This window comes from Delphinus delphis, chromosome 3 (genome assembly GCF_949987515.2).
Source record: "Delphinus delphis chromosome 3, mDelDel1.2, whole genome shotgun sequence".
NCBI classification, from domain to species: Eukaryota; Metazoa; Chordata; class Mammalia; order Artiodactyla; family Delphinidae; genus Delphinus; species Delphinus delphis.
The window spans coordinates 160,699,190-160,713,579 of record NC_082685.1 but is presented as its reverse complement, the minus strand read 5'-3'; the positions used below and the strand labels follow the sequence as shown (position 1 = coordinate 160,713,579).

General features: G+C 47.8%; 1 protein-coding gene across 2 annotated transcripts in view; it reads left to right on the top strand.

The window, feature by feature from the left end:
* Positions 1-8,043, top strand: part of TRIO (trio Rho guanine nucleotide exchange factor) — a 372,133-nt gene extending 364,090 nt beyond the window's left edge. For both annotated transcript variants that reach the window (XM_060009655.1, XM_060009656.1), the window contains exons 54-57: positions 295-373; positions 2,102-2,302; positions 4,979-5,117; positions 5,695-8,043. In XM_060009655.1, the coding sequence (XP_059865638.1) occupies positions 295-373; positions 2,102-2,302; positions 4,979-5,117; positions 5,695-6,249 (974 nt within the window). In that variant the 3' untranslated portion in view covers positions 6,250-8,043. The remainder of the gene's footprint in view (positions 1-294; positions 374-2,101; positions 2,303-4,978; positions 5,118-5,694) is intronic.
* Positions 8,044-14,390: the final 6,347 nt, after the last annotated feature.

Below are 14,390 nucleotides of genomic sequence, written 5' to 3'. Positions count from 1 at the left end.
GGAGCTTAGGGAGACAGAAGGCTGTTCCTAGGAACGGTCTTACGGAAGTGCAAATTGGAAAATGATGGAAAAGCAAGTGCGTGTTTATTTCTGTCACATAAATCATCTTTGTCTCATACGAAGTCCCAGCGCAGTGTGGGTTTTATACTTCCGGTGCGTCTCCATTTCCACGAGCCTCCGTTCAGACGCTCAGCAGCCCGGGCAGCTGCCACACTGGACAGCGCAGGGCTCTAGTCTCCTTCCCCAAGAGGCGCCCCGTACACCAGGCTCAGGGAGATGCTGCCTTTCTTGCAGGTCCGGGCAGTGATGGCGTCATGGTGACCTGGAAAGACAACTTTGACAGCTTCTACAGCGAAGTGGCTGAGCTCGGCAGGTATGGTGGGAAACCCGCAGCCCCTCCTGAGATCGCAGAGTCAGAGACACAGCTCTGTAGGAGCCCACAGAGAAAGTTCAGTGGCGGACTTTGCCAGCAGTTGGAAGTTAGATGTGTTACATCTGAAATGTAAGCGGTAATTGCCTGTTGGTATTAAACGCTGAGGAAGAGAGGAGGAGATTGCCAGTGCAGGTTCCAGGAGAGAATCAAGGCTTCATACCGGGAGCCGTCCGGTGACGTGATGAGTCCGCTTCTGCTCCGTGCCCAGGCAGCACTGGCTATGCCCCGTTCTCGGGATGATCCAGGGAAGAGTCACTCACACCCCTTCTCGTGGCACGTGATTCTCCTCTGGAGCCCAGCTGAGAGGGGCTGCATGTGTCCTTCAGGTCTCGGCTGTGCCTGGAGATTAGGGTCCCCCTGCGTGGACCAAGAGGGGCTTCGACAGAGAGGGGCTGTTCCTCTCTGGACGGCAGCCAGGGCTCAGGCGGCGGCCCAGCGGCGCCCTCGGTCACCCTGCTCCTTCTGAGGCGGCACGGCACTCGGCCACACCTCATGTCGCGTCCCGTAGGGCAAGAAGAAGGTCAGAAGCATGACAGCTGAGCTTGTCCCCATTATAAAGCTTTCCGAGGACCGCCCGCCCGCCGCCAGCAGCAGCCTCGTACACGCCGATGGCCATTCCTGGGTCCACGGGCCCCAGGGATCCATGCACACGCCTGTGTGGACCAGCCCGAAGTGCCTGTCAGTCATGTGTCGCCACACGAGGCTCAGCCCTGCTGTCCAGAGCAGCAGAGATGTATCACTTTGCGCAGCGTGCCACTGACCGGACAGTTACTCTCTTGGTCCCTCCTGGGCTCGGTCAGCTGGCACCCCCGTGCCTCGCCCGCGTGTCTGTGGCCTCTGTCCACACAGACGTTCACCCTGGGCCTCCTCGTGTGATGGCAGTCACAGCCCGGGAGAGCAGAAGCAGAGGCTGCCGCCTCTCAGGGCCCAGCTTCAGAAATCAGCAACCACACTTGGTCCACATTCTGTGGACGCAAACAGCCACCCGCCAGCCCAGATTCAAGGCAGGAGAAAGAGACTCCGCCTGTCCGTGGCAGGAGGGGCAAAGCAGTGTGCCCACCTTCCTCCCCGCAGTCTGCATTCCCCAGCCCCCAAATCTCATCCCACCGTGGCAGCCGGCTCACGCTTGAGGTCCAGGATCTTGTTATCCGGATCCAGTCGAGGTGCAGCCCAGGCTTCCTGGGTGCGGTTCGCTGGGTGCAGCTCCGGGGACCACAAACTAGAGATGAGTTACCAGCCCCCCGACTCACGTCCTGCAGCGGCAAGGCAGACACGGTGATGACAGTAGACGCTCCCGTCCGAAGTGGGGGGCGTGGGGTGCCCAGGAGCCACCTAGTAGTCCGTTCCAAGCTTCTTCACGCGACGAGGTTTCCACGAGAGCAAGGTGGAAGCCGCCTGGTACATCGCACGATGTCACTGCTGCTCCATTCAGCGGCGGCAGGAAGTCACGTGGCTTAGCCAGACGGAGCCCGCCACTGGGAGGGGAGGAGACAGGACAGGCACAGGCACGGGAAGGCTTCCTTGGGGCCGTCGCGCGGCTGCAGCCCCTCCGCTGGCGGCCGGGGAGAGCAGGGCCACCAGCTGGGGAGGCTGCCTGGGTTCAAAGAGTCTTTTCTCCGTGACACACTCAGAGTCCTCTGAAAATGACCTTCTCCACCTATCTTCCAGGGGCAGATTCTCTGTCGTTAAGAAATGCGATCAGAAAGGCACCAAACGAGCAGTGGCCGCTAAGTTTGTGAACAAGAAGTTGATGAAGCGCGACCAGGTCACCCACGAGCTTGGAATCCTGCAGAACCTCCAGCACCCGCTGCTGGTTGGCCTCCTCGACACCTTCGAGACCTCCACCAGCTACGTCCTGGTTCTGGAAATGTGCGTACACGCCAGCTGCCTCTCCTCTTTCTAGCACTCGGCCTCGACTCCAAGTGGTCTTGCTGTTTATTCTCTGAGAAGTATAGAAATCAGGATGTTAGGATTCACAGAACTTCTAAAAAAGCACATCTGCTCTCAGAGACCACAGTTCTAGAGCTTTCCAGCAATGCTAGAGGGAAGTACAGCTGCCTGACGAGGAAGCACAAACCTAGCATCCAAATGCTCCCCCCCCAGGCTCCCTCGGGGGTCTCAGCCAACTTGGAGATGCCCCCTGGTTCCCAAAGGTCCCGAAAGGCCAGGCCTCTGCGGACCACGGCCCTGCTCGTGCTCTCAGGCTGACCTGGTCCCACGTGTCTGCCCAGCTGGGCGAGCCCGGCTGGTGGGCGCCTGCAGTGGGCCGGCTGAGACCTGCTCGCGTCTGGTGCTTCAGCATGCTGCTCTGCCCCGGGGCCCGTCCTGCCTCTCCAAGGGTGATTAGAATGGGAGCGTAGCTGCGCCCTCTGGAGGGGGGTGGCTCCCCCCAGGGCAGCCCGCTGGTCCCCGTGGTACTTACCGGGCCCTGTGTGCCATCTCAGGAAACATTTGCGTCGTTTAAAGATAAAGTGTGAGAGCTCTGACCCAAGAGCAGGGGGCCTCAGCCTGGGGACATTTTGCCCCCCAGGGGACATTTGGCAAAGTCTGCAGACGTTTTGCTGGTCACAGCTCACCGCCCCGCAAGGCACAGGGCGGCCGTGCAACAGAGGACCGTTGTCCCAAACACCGGATTGAGAAGCCCTGCCCTTAGAACATTCTGGTCTCTCTGAGACACCTCGTCATGTAGCTTTGTTAAATTTCCTAGTCCTCCTTTTCAGGGGGAGTCATTTCATACATTTCCTTGGATTCCTGAGTCCGTTTCCATCGGCCGGAGCGCCATCTTTTGTGCCATTTCCTAGTTCTTTTTTTTTTTTTTTTTTTTGCGGTACGCGGGCCTCTCACTGTTGTGACCTCTCCCGCTGCGGAGCACAGGCTCCGGACGCGCAGGCTCAGCGGCCATGGCTCACGGGCCCAGCCACTCTGTGGCATGTGGGATCTTCCCGGACCAGGGCACGAACCCGTGTCCCCTGCATCGGCAGGCGGACTCTCAACCACTGCGCCAACAGGGAAGCCCCATTTCCTAGTTCTTGACACGTTGTTGGGAAGAGTGGGCCTGGCAGGAGGGCCAGCCGTGGAGCCGCGCGGGGCGTGGTCACAGGGACCGTGAGCTCCTCGCTCGCGGGCACCCCCTTGAGGCCCCGCACCCGCCATCCCATTGGTCACATCCGTAAAGACTTTGGAAGTGCGGCCGCATCACAGCCTTCACGGGTGCAGCTGCTGCGGGGCTCTCGGCGCCAGGACGAGCCTCAGCCTCGCTCCCCGCCGACGCCGGGCAGGGAATGTTTCGAGGGTGTCCCCGCCCAGGGCTCCCGCTGGAGCATCTCTGTGGGCCTGTCCAGCCCTCGCTCTGGCCTAGCAAGCCTCCCAGATGGCGGAGGGAGCAGGAAAGGCCTCCGCCCTCCCCAGCCGCCCCCAAGGCTGGCCATCGTGTGCGAAGGGCAGGTCGGCGGACCTGGGGCTCATTTCTCAACCTTGGCTCCCGTGGACGCTCAGCGACTTGAAGGATCGTTATGGGGCTAAAACGATGTCCAGGCAGAGGCCTGGCCCCTGTGGGCCCTCAGTACCGGGGAAGGTGCTTTCTGGCTCTAGAAGCTTGGTGACTGAAAGCCTCTGCTCATCTTCCCCAGGGAGTTTCCACAAGAAAGAGAGGCCTAGAGTCCTTGTCAGAAATCTCCTGCAAGACCTCGGTTTCTGGTTTACGTTTTCAGTGCATCCAGCTGTCATTTCTTTTCACTGGAAACTAAATGGTTTGGCCTCATCATTGCTGTTAACAGGGTTAATGTTTGTAACAGACTACTTCCTACCGAGGTTCCCTTGATTACTCGACGTTACCAAACAGGCGGCTGATATTTCCATAAATTCCTGTTTTGCAAAGAGGGCAGCCTAGCCCAGTGTTCAGGGGCCAGACCACCTCCTTGCAAGTCTAGCCTTCCCTTATGAGCTGTGTGACCTTGGGAAAGTTACATACCTTCTCTGTGCCTCTGTTTCCTCATCTGTAAAATGGGGACCATAAAACACTCTTCCCAGAGAGTTGTCGTGAGGATTAAGTGAATGGATAGAAAGCACTTGGTCCCTGGCACAGGGCTGCTCTGTATAGGTGTTTTTTAAATGTTAAAAGCAATTTCACAGTAGGAAGACTTTGAGTCCAACGTGAAGCCCTCACCGTATTGTCTGTGTCTTAACGTTCTCTCGTTCAGCCGTCACATGACCCATTTTCCAGACGACGAGACTAAGGCTTGCGGAGGTGGTCTCACATTATCCCCTCCTCCAGCAGCCTGCTGGGGGCGGGGTTGGGGAGCCTGGGTGCACCCATCTCTGCCTCCCAGTTCCCTCTGTGGGTCCAGATGCCGTGTTCCCCACTTGTGCCTCCACAGTGAGCTTAAAAAGAAATCGCCCCTTGATCCCATCCTGCCTTCAGGTAGAGGCGTGATCCCCAAAAGCTGACAGAGCAGTGACAGCGGGGCACGGAGGTGATGCGTATATCGCAGGAGACGGGTCTGAAGTGACAGACCCGCACCGTAACACGCATTCCTCCCTCTGCAGGGCTGACCAGGGACGGCTCCTGGAATGTGTGGTGCGATGGGGAAACCTCACGGAGGGGAAGATCAGGGCATATCTGGGGGAGGTTCTGGAAGCCGTCCGTTACCTTCACAACTGCAGGATAGCACACCTGGACCTAAAGGTGAGTGGGGCCGCGGGGACGGGAAAGCTGAGGGACCCCAGCGCGGCCATGCGGGATGCAGAGCCCACTCTCGGCCTGTTCTCTGAAGCCAGGCCAGGAGCCCGCGGGGACTGGGGACCAACACAAGGGGTGGGAGATGGGAGCAGTGATTTCTAATCTCTGTTTTTAAACGTTGGATATACACAAACAATAAAGTACCAGGTAAACATGTGAGCTCTTCAGACATTTCTTGCGATTTCAGGGGGTTCCTGTGAGTGTCGCTGGGTCGGGGTGGGGCTAGAGCAGGGTGACGGAGGCGGGAGGCGGAGGGGCGCTGCTGCCACCGCCGGGAGGGAAGTGAATCCCCGGCTTCACTCACCGGCACAGTTTAACACAGCAGCTGCGCGTGACAGTTGCGGAGAAGTCAGGGCAGCTTCTGCTCTGGGTTGCCTCTGTGTCCTCCTCCCGAGGGCTTTGTCCTGTTTCGCACGTGGACGGTCGGCGCCAGTCGACCTCGTAGATTCCTGGTGAGCCTTGCACCTCAGCTTGAGATTGGGGTTGCCGGAGTGGATGACGGTTGTCTTGTCCTGTCTCCTAGCCCGAAAACATCCTAGTGGATCAGAGTTTAGCCAAGCCAACCATCAAACTAGCTGACTTTGGAGATGCTGTCCAACTCAACACGACCTACCACATCCACCAGTTACTGGGGAACCCTGAATTCGCAGCCCCCGAAATCATCCTGGGGAACCCGGTCTCCCTGACCTCGGACACGTGGAGTGTTGGAGTGCTGGCCTATGTGCTTCTCAGCGGCGTGTCCCCCTTCCTGGACGACAGCGTGGAAGAGACCTGCCTGAACATTTGCCGGCTAGACTTTAGTTTCCCAGATGACTACTTCCAAGGAGTGAGCCAGAGGGCCAAGGACTTCGTGTGTTTCCTCCTGCACGAGGACCCTGCCAAGCGTCCCTCGGCTGCGCTGGCCCTCCAGGAGCAGTGGCTGCAGTCGGGCCACGGCCATGGCCACGGCAAAGGCGCGGGCGTCCTCGACACGTCCAGACTGACCTCCTTCATTGAGCGGCGCAAACACCAGAACGATGTTCGACCGATTCGTAGCATTAAAAACTTCTTACAGAGCAGGCTTTTGCCTAGAGTTTGACCTATCTTGAAGTCCTTTCTCATTCTCTTTCACCTGCCAATCAGCTGTTCATTTGAATTTTGAAGAGAAACACAAACCAACGTAACTGATCAGCTGCCGTACGTTCATCGTGTGAAATTGCATTCCGAGTGAGCTGTGCTCGGCAGTGCCTGGGACTCGGGCTGCAAGCTGTGCTGGGGTGGAGGACCTTCTCGAACACTCTGCGGGGGCGGAGACAGCATTGCTGTGTCACAGTCTTTTATTCAGGTTTCTGCAAAAAAAATAAAAAGAAACTTTTTTAAACGAACATGAGTAGAATTTTGCAAATTTAACATTTTCCAGGATTTCTTCAAGGAAGCGAAATGCCTATGTTCAACCACTGGTGTTAACGAACAAAACAGAGATACTGGACACCTCTGGGGAAGACCCCGGCCCCAGCGGCGGCCGTCTCCGTGGCCTCGTCCAGCTCGGGGTCCACCTGGCTCTGAGCTTTTCCAGCTGCCTGGTCTGTGTGCCTCTGGCCCCTACGCCAGACCAGGCTTCTGAAACGTGCATTCAACCTCAAACTTTTGCATAAAAATAGAATGAATCGTTTTGCTCTGATGAAATGTAGGCCTTACTTGTATATAAGACTGGTCCTGCCTTCGGTCTGTCCTTCCCCCACCCCACCCCCGCTCCCCGTCTCCTGCCCAGGGCTTCCTTTGGGGGTCCGAGGGGTCTGCCCACCCACCGAGGACATCAGGTTGGCTCCTGCCCCTCTGCCCCTCCCCACACGTCCCACCCCCAAGCCGTCAGTCAGATTGTTGAGCAGTATACAGTCAGATGAAAATACTGTAAATGCACTCTTTGGGGTTTTTTTGGTTTTATTTCATATCATGTGCAATGTTGTGGCTTTAACATTTTATGCAACTATTTATGAAGACCTCTGTTGTACCTGTAATAAATATATAGAAAAAGCACATACTTCGTACGGTGAGCTTTATGGTTTTGTGCGTGTGTCGGGGGGGGTGGGAGGGGGGGTCTTTGCCCTGTGCCATCGGTTCAGAGAGACTTAACTCTTCGTGAAATTTGTCAGTTTTGAGGACTGTAAAAAGTGATTTCATACTCTGAATATAAAACTGGATAATAGGGTAATGTTTTAAATTTTATTATGCTATTATTCAGAATGCCAAAGTATTATTTTTTTTCTCCCAAAATCAGTCTGGACATTTCCTACTTTTTAGACTTTTTGACATTCAACTTTCGGTACAAAAATTGGCTGGATTTTGAGCTTTTGGTAAGAAATAAAAGCCAATCAAGCAGTAGCCGCCTTGAGGCTGGCATTGGCGTCTGTGGCACTGTGGCAGAATTCACGCTGGTGTGGGAGGCCCTCAACAGAAGACGCTGCGTTTCTGGGCACGCTTGAATTTTTCTGGATGTCTTTTTATCCTCGTTGTGTGAAATACACACACACAAAAAAAAAAAAAGCCCGCTTCCCAAGCCAGCCAGACACCTGGGTCTTCAGCCATGAACTGGCGTAGTTGAGCTTTGCAGCTTCCAATGTATTTTATTTATTCTTTTGTTGGGTTTTTGTTTGTTTCTTGTAAAATTGTACAGAAACTTTTTAAAAGAAATTGGATTCAAAACTGGATGTGTATTCGTAACCTCACAACTTTTATTTGTGTATTGTTTCTTTTATTATTTCAGTTAAATTTTTACATTATTTTGCATGTATATTTCTTTGTACAGAGACCTTACATGTTTACACAGTATGATGTGATGTAAATATTTTATTTTGCCATCAGTTATTTTAAAAAATTAAACATATTTGCCTGATTTTTGTGTTAGGCCTTTTATTCAAGTTGGTCACTATTGAATCAAAAAGCGAGATCAATGAGGGAGAGACTGAAGGAGAGGCCTCCGGTGGGTCAGGGGAGGGGCGTGGGGAGGAGAATATTCTGGATTGGGAATCCACTGCAGGCCACCAGAAACGGGAGTCGGTCATACCCCTGCAGACTGGTGCACAGCCCAGACTCAGAAGGTATTACAGAGACGCTGCACTGGTCCTGGTTGGAATAACTAAGGTGCCCCCGGTTCTTGATGAACGCATAATCAGAGCAAGGGGAAAAGCGGTTGCAACTTGGCCACAGAAGAGCAAAATTAATGCTGTTCAGATGGATTAAAGCACATGAAACACTAGGTTCCAGCACCTGCATTAGGAACAATCCCAAGAACCCACACCTGCGAAGACCCCGCCCCCCCAGTGGTGGCTTCTGCCTGCTTCTGACAGCAGGTCATCTTTCCTGCTGAACACTACCATCTCTCTGGTTTTGATTCCTTTTTGCTTTCTTTTTGGACTTGTTCCCCCTGGGATCATGACTCTTTGCTCAGCACACTATAAAGGCTCTATTTTTCATCTGTTTGATCCTGAAGTTAAGACAAGTGTGAGAGGATGACATTTGTGCTAAGACCCCAAGTCCGGGCGTGGGAAGCTCGCTCCCCTTGAGGTGTGTGCTTCCTCCCGGGTGCCAGGACAGCGGTGCTCGGTGGGCCCTGGAGGGACGGAAATGCAGGGTCAGTCCTAATAACGCCGCAGCAGCTCGGCGTCAGGCCCCAGAGGGAGTCCTGTGGCCACCACGTGGCACACCTCAGCAGCAGGAGGGAGGCAAGGGTCTGCTTTTTAATCGGACACTTGTTGAAGGAAGTAGTTATGTCTGCAGGTTAGCAAAGCATCCCACGAGTGAAAAGTGTCCTGTCATGATCACTACCTAGATTTCTCAAATAGCAAAATATTATTCTGCATGTTACTCTCTCTCGCTGTCTCGCTCTTTCTCTCTCTCTCTCTCTCTCCCTCTCTCTCTCCCTCTCTCTCTCTCTCCCTCTCTCTCTCTCTCTCTCTCTCTCTATATATATATGTATGTATATTTTAATCCAGGTATTCTCTTTAGTTCTAAAGGAAAAAAGATTACCAGTATTTTTGTGCAATAAATTATGAGTATCATAGCAAGTCATATCCAAAGAATATTAGACCATTGGAAGGAAAGGCCTTTCAACTGTACATCTTTGAGACATAACTGTAGAGACAAAGAATCCGTGGGATTGATAGGTTGCTCTGTGTGTGAGTGTGTGTACATGATTTAACTTACAAAAAATAAAGTACACAAACCATAAGTAAATAGCTCAATACATTTCTATACATGTGTTTGTACCTGTGACCATCACCCAAAGCAAAATAGTCCAATATTTCCACCGTCCCCCAGAAGATTCCTCCAGCCCCTTCCCAATAGGTCCCTACCTGCCAGAGCTGATGGCTGTTCTGATTTCTATCACCCATGAATTAGTTTGCCTTTGAACTTCATGTAAGTAGGATCATCTAGTATGTGTTTTTCAAAATCAAGCTAAATTTTTTGTTGTGAGATCACTGTAGTCACATGCAGTTGTATGAAATGTACCCTTCACCGAGATTTCCCCAGTGATAACATCTTGAAAACGCTTCACACTGTGTCACAACCAGGATTTTGACGTCAGTACAGTCAAGGTGCAGGGCATCCCATCGCCACCAGGATCCCTCCTGTTGCCCTTTTCTAGCTACACTCACCTCCCTTCTGCCTTTAACCCCTGCCAACCACTGATCCATTCTCCATTTCCATATCTTGTCATTTCCATAATCTTACATAAATGGAGTCATATACTACATAACCTGAGATGGATTTTCTCACTGAGTGTAACTCTCTGGAAATTCACCCAGGTTGTTGTGGGGATCGAGTTTTCCTTTTTATTTACCAAGTGGTATTCCACAGTGTGGATGTACCATAGTTTGTTTAACCATTCACCCAGAAGGGCATCTGAATTTTTTCCAGCTTTTAGCTGTCACAAGTAAAGCTTCTATGAACATATGTACAGATTTTCATGTGAACATACGTCGTCATTTCTCTGGCATAAATGTCAGACAATTGGCAGATCGTATGGTAGTTGCATATTTCATTTTTGAAGGCTTGCTAAAATGTTTTCCAGACTCTACCATTTTACATCCTCACCAGCAATGCATGAGTAATCCAGTGTCTTCAGATCTCTCCCAGCATTTGGTGTTGTCACTGTTTTGGCCAGGGGTAGAGCGGGCATTCTGACAAGTGCATAGTGACATGTTATTGTGGTCTTAATTTGTGTTTCCCTAATGGCTAGTGATGTTAAACATTTTCCATGTGCTTAATTGCTATCTGTTTATCCTCTTCTGTGAAATGTCTCTTCGTGTCCTTTGCCCATTTTCTCATTGGAGTCTTTGGCTTTTTATTGTTGAGTTTTAAGAGTGCTTCATATATTCTAAATACTAGTCCTTTGTCAGAGATGTGATTCACAAATATTTTCTCCCACTCTGTAGTGTGTCTTTCAGTTTTCCAAACAGGATCTTTCATAGAGAAAAATATTTTAATTTGATGGAGTCCTACTCATCAGTTCTTTCTTTTCTGGATCAAGCTTCTTGGTATTGAGTCTTAAGAACTCTTTACCTAGCCCTACATTGAAGCTTTTTCTCCCAAGTTTTTTGTTTTTTCTAAACGTTTTTAAGTTTTACATTTAAGTCCATGATCCATTTTGAGTTAATCTTTGTATAAGGTATGAAATATAAGTTGAGGGGTTTTTGTTGGGTTTTTTTTGTTTGTTTTCTTGCTTTTGTTTTGCAGATGGATGTCGAGTTGTTCTAGTACTGTTTGTTGAAAAGGCTACCCTTCTTTGATTTTGTTAAAAATCAACTGGGCCCATTTATGTAGGTCTATCTCTGGGTTCTCTGTTCTGTTCCACTGATCTAATTACCTGTCCCTCCACTGAAACCACACAGTTTTGATGAATGTTGCTATTCAATAAGTCTTGAAATCAGGTAGACTGTACTGCTCCCACCACTTTAATCTTTTTCAAAATTGTTTTAACTATTCTAGTTCCTTTGCCTTTCCATATAAATTTTAGGATACTCTTGATTTTATCTACAAAAGATCTTGCTGGAGGTTTTATAGAAATTGCGTTAAACCTGTATATCAATTTGGGAAGAATTGACATCTTTACTATGTTGAGTCTTCCAATCCATGAATACACTGTAGCTCTAAATTTATTTAGATTTTCTTTGATTTCTGTCATCAGCATTTTGTAGTTTTAAAATTTCTTGTATATGTTTCATTAGAATTATACCTAAGTATTTCTCTTTTTTTAAGCAATTATAAATACTGTATTTTTTCTTTTGGTGTCCATGAATTCATTGCTACTATTCAAAATACAATTAATTTTTTAATGTTTATCTTTTCTACATATTTGCTAAACTCACCGGTTCTAGGTGTTTTTGTAGATTTCTTAGGATTTTCTACATAATTATGTCATCTGCAAATAGAGAACAGTTTTATTTCTTCTGTTCCAATTTGTATGCCTTTTATTTCTTTTTCTTTCCTTATTTCACTAGCTACAACTTCTAATATTATGTTGAATACAAGTAGTGAGAGCAGACATCCTTGTCTTGTTCCTCATCTTAAGTGGAAAAGCATTCCATCCTTCACCATGAAATACAACGTAAGCTATAGATTTTTATACATACTCTTTACCGAGGTGAGGATGTTCTCCTCTACCCCTGTTTTTCTGAGAGTTTTTATCATGAATGGGTGTTGAATATTGCCAGATTTTTTCTATATCAATAGATCATGTAATTTGTCTTCTTTAGCCTATTAATATGGTGCATTATACTGACTGATTTTTTGAATATTGAGCCGACCTTGCATCCTTGGAATGAACCCAACTAAGTCATGGTGTATCATTCTTTCTGTGTTTCTGAATTGTATTTACTAATATTTTATTAAGGATTTTTATGTCTATATTCATAAGGAATAGTGGTCCGTAATTTTCTTTTTTTGTACTTTCTTTGTCTGGTTTTGGTATTAGGTACTACTAGCTTCATAAAATGAATTGAGAAGTGTTATCTCCTCTTCTGTTTCCTGGAAGAGATTGTATAAAATTGGTGTTAATTCTTTAAATGTTTGGGAGACTTCTCTAGTGGAACCATGTGGCCTGGAGATTTCTTTATGTGAAATTTTTGCTTTAATGAATGCACTTTCCTTAATTGTTATAGTTATTCAAATGATCTATTTCATATTGAGTGAATTGTGATAGTTTGTACTTTTCAAATTGATCTATGTCATGTCTAGTTATTCAATTATTGATAGAAGAATGTTGAAGTCTCCAACTATAATTATGGATTTTTCTGTTTCCTCTTTCATGTCTATCTGGGTTTGCCTCATACATATTTTGCAGCTCTGTTCTTTGACACGCACATACTTGGGATAACTATGTCTCCTTGGCAGGTTAACCCTTGTATCACTATGTAATATATTCCATTCTTCTCTCTAGTAATTTCCTTTGCTCTAATACCCACTTCATCTGATATTAATGTAGTCGTGCCTACTTTTTTTAAACTAATGTTTGCATCATATATCTTTTCCATCCTTTAACTGTTAACATACCTATATCGTTATATACGAGTAGATTTCTTACAGACAACATACAATTGGATCATGCTTTTTAATCCACAGTGCCCATTTCTTTTAGTTGGTGTATTTAGATTATTTACATTTAATGTAATTATTGGTAAAAGTAAGGCTTAAGCCTGCACTTTTATTTTTGGGTTTATTATTCTTTTCTCTGGTTTCCATATCTTTTCTTTTGCCTGCCTTCCTGTGGGTTGCTTGAGCACTTTTAGAATTCCATTTTGATTCATCTCTACTGATTTCTTTGTATCACTTTAGTGGTTTCTCTAGGTATTATATATCCATAACTCATCACAGCCTACCGGTGTCACCATTTTACCACTTTTTGTGACACTTCCCTCCCTTTTTGTCACATTATCCTCTCCAGTTTATAACTGTTGTAAATATATCCTCTATTCAGAACACATCACACAATGTTAGAACTTTGCTTCAACCGTCAAACATAATTAAAAGGACTAAAATGTACTCTATTTACTCATATTTTTGCTCTTTCCATCGTTCTTTCTTCCTTCCAGATATTCCAGGGTTTCTTCCTTTATCCTTCCCTTTCTACTTAGAGAACTAACTTAAACCATTCTTTTAGGGTAACATAAAATATGCCGGCAACATATTCCCTTAACTTTCCTTCATCTGAAAATGCCAGGATTTACCCTTTCATTCCTGATATTTTTCCTGGACGTGGAATTCTGGGCTGACAGGTCTTTTCTTTCAGCACTTAGAAAATGGGCCACTTCCTTTGGGCCTTCATGACTTCTGATGAGAAATCTACTGTCATCCAAATTTTTTCTCTTACAAGTAAGTTGTTTTTCTCTCACTTTCAAGATTTCTTTGTTTTTAATTTTTGCAAGTTTGCCCATGATGTGTCTTAGTGTGGATTTATTTGTGTTTATTCTGCCTGAGATTCATTCAGGTTCTTGAATCTGTAGGTTTATATCTTTTGCCAAATTTCAGACATTTTTTCCAGTAGTTTTAGAGCCCTGCCTTCTTTCTTCTCTCCTTCAAAGACTTCAGTGATATGAGTATGTAGACATTTTTGACTTGGTCCCACAGGTCTCTGAGGCAGTGTTCTTCCCCTCCCCACCTCCCCAAGCTGTTTTCTCTTTGTTGTTCAGATGGGGTAACTTCTATTTTTCTATCGGCCAGTACACTGAGTCTTGCCTCTCTCCACCGATACACTCCTATGTTGAACCCATACACTGAGTTTATTTTGGCTGTTGTATTTCTGTGTTCTAAAATTTCATTTGGTTTTTCTTTATATCGTCTATTTGTTCACTGAGACTTTTGATCTTTTCATTTATTTCAAGCACGTTCGTAATTGTTCCCTGAAGGGTTTTTATCGTGGCTGCTTCCAAACTTTCGTCAGATAATTCTAACACCCCTGGCATCTCATGATTGGTGTCTATTGCTTATCTTTTTTCATGCAAGTTGAGATTTTCCTGGTTGGTATCATGAACGATCTGCACTTGAAATGGAGACATTGTAGGTATTATGAGGTTGTGAGACTCTGAATCTCAGTTAAACCTTCTGATTTAGCTGGCTTTCTCTGACACCTTTCCAGCAGGGGGAGGGGGCTGGGTGCTGTCTCATTAATGGTGAACAGGGTTCTGGGTTCCACGAGGCCTCCTCAGACACCATGGGGAAGATACAAGTCCTGACCCTGCACTA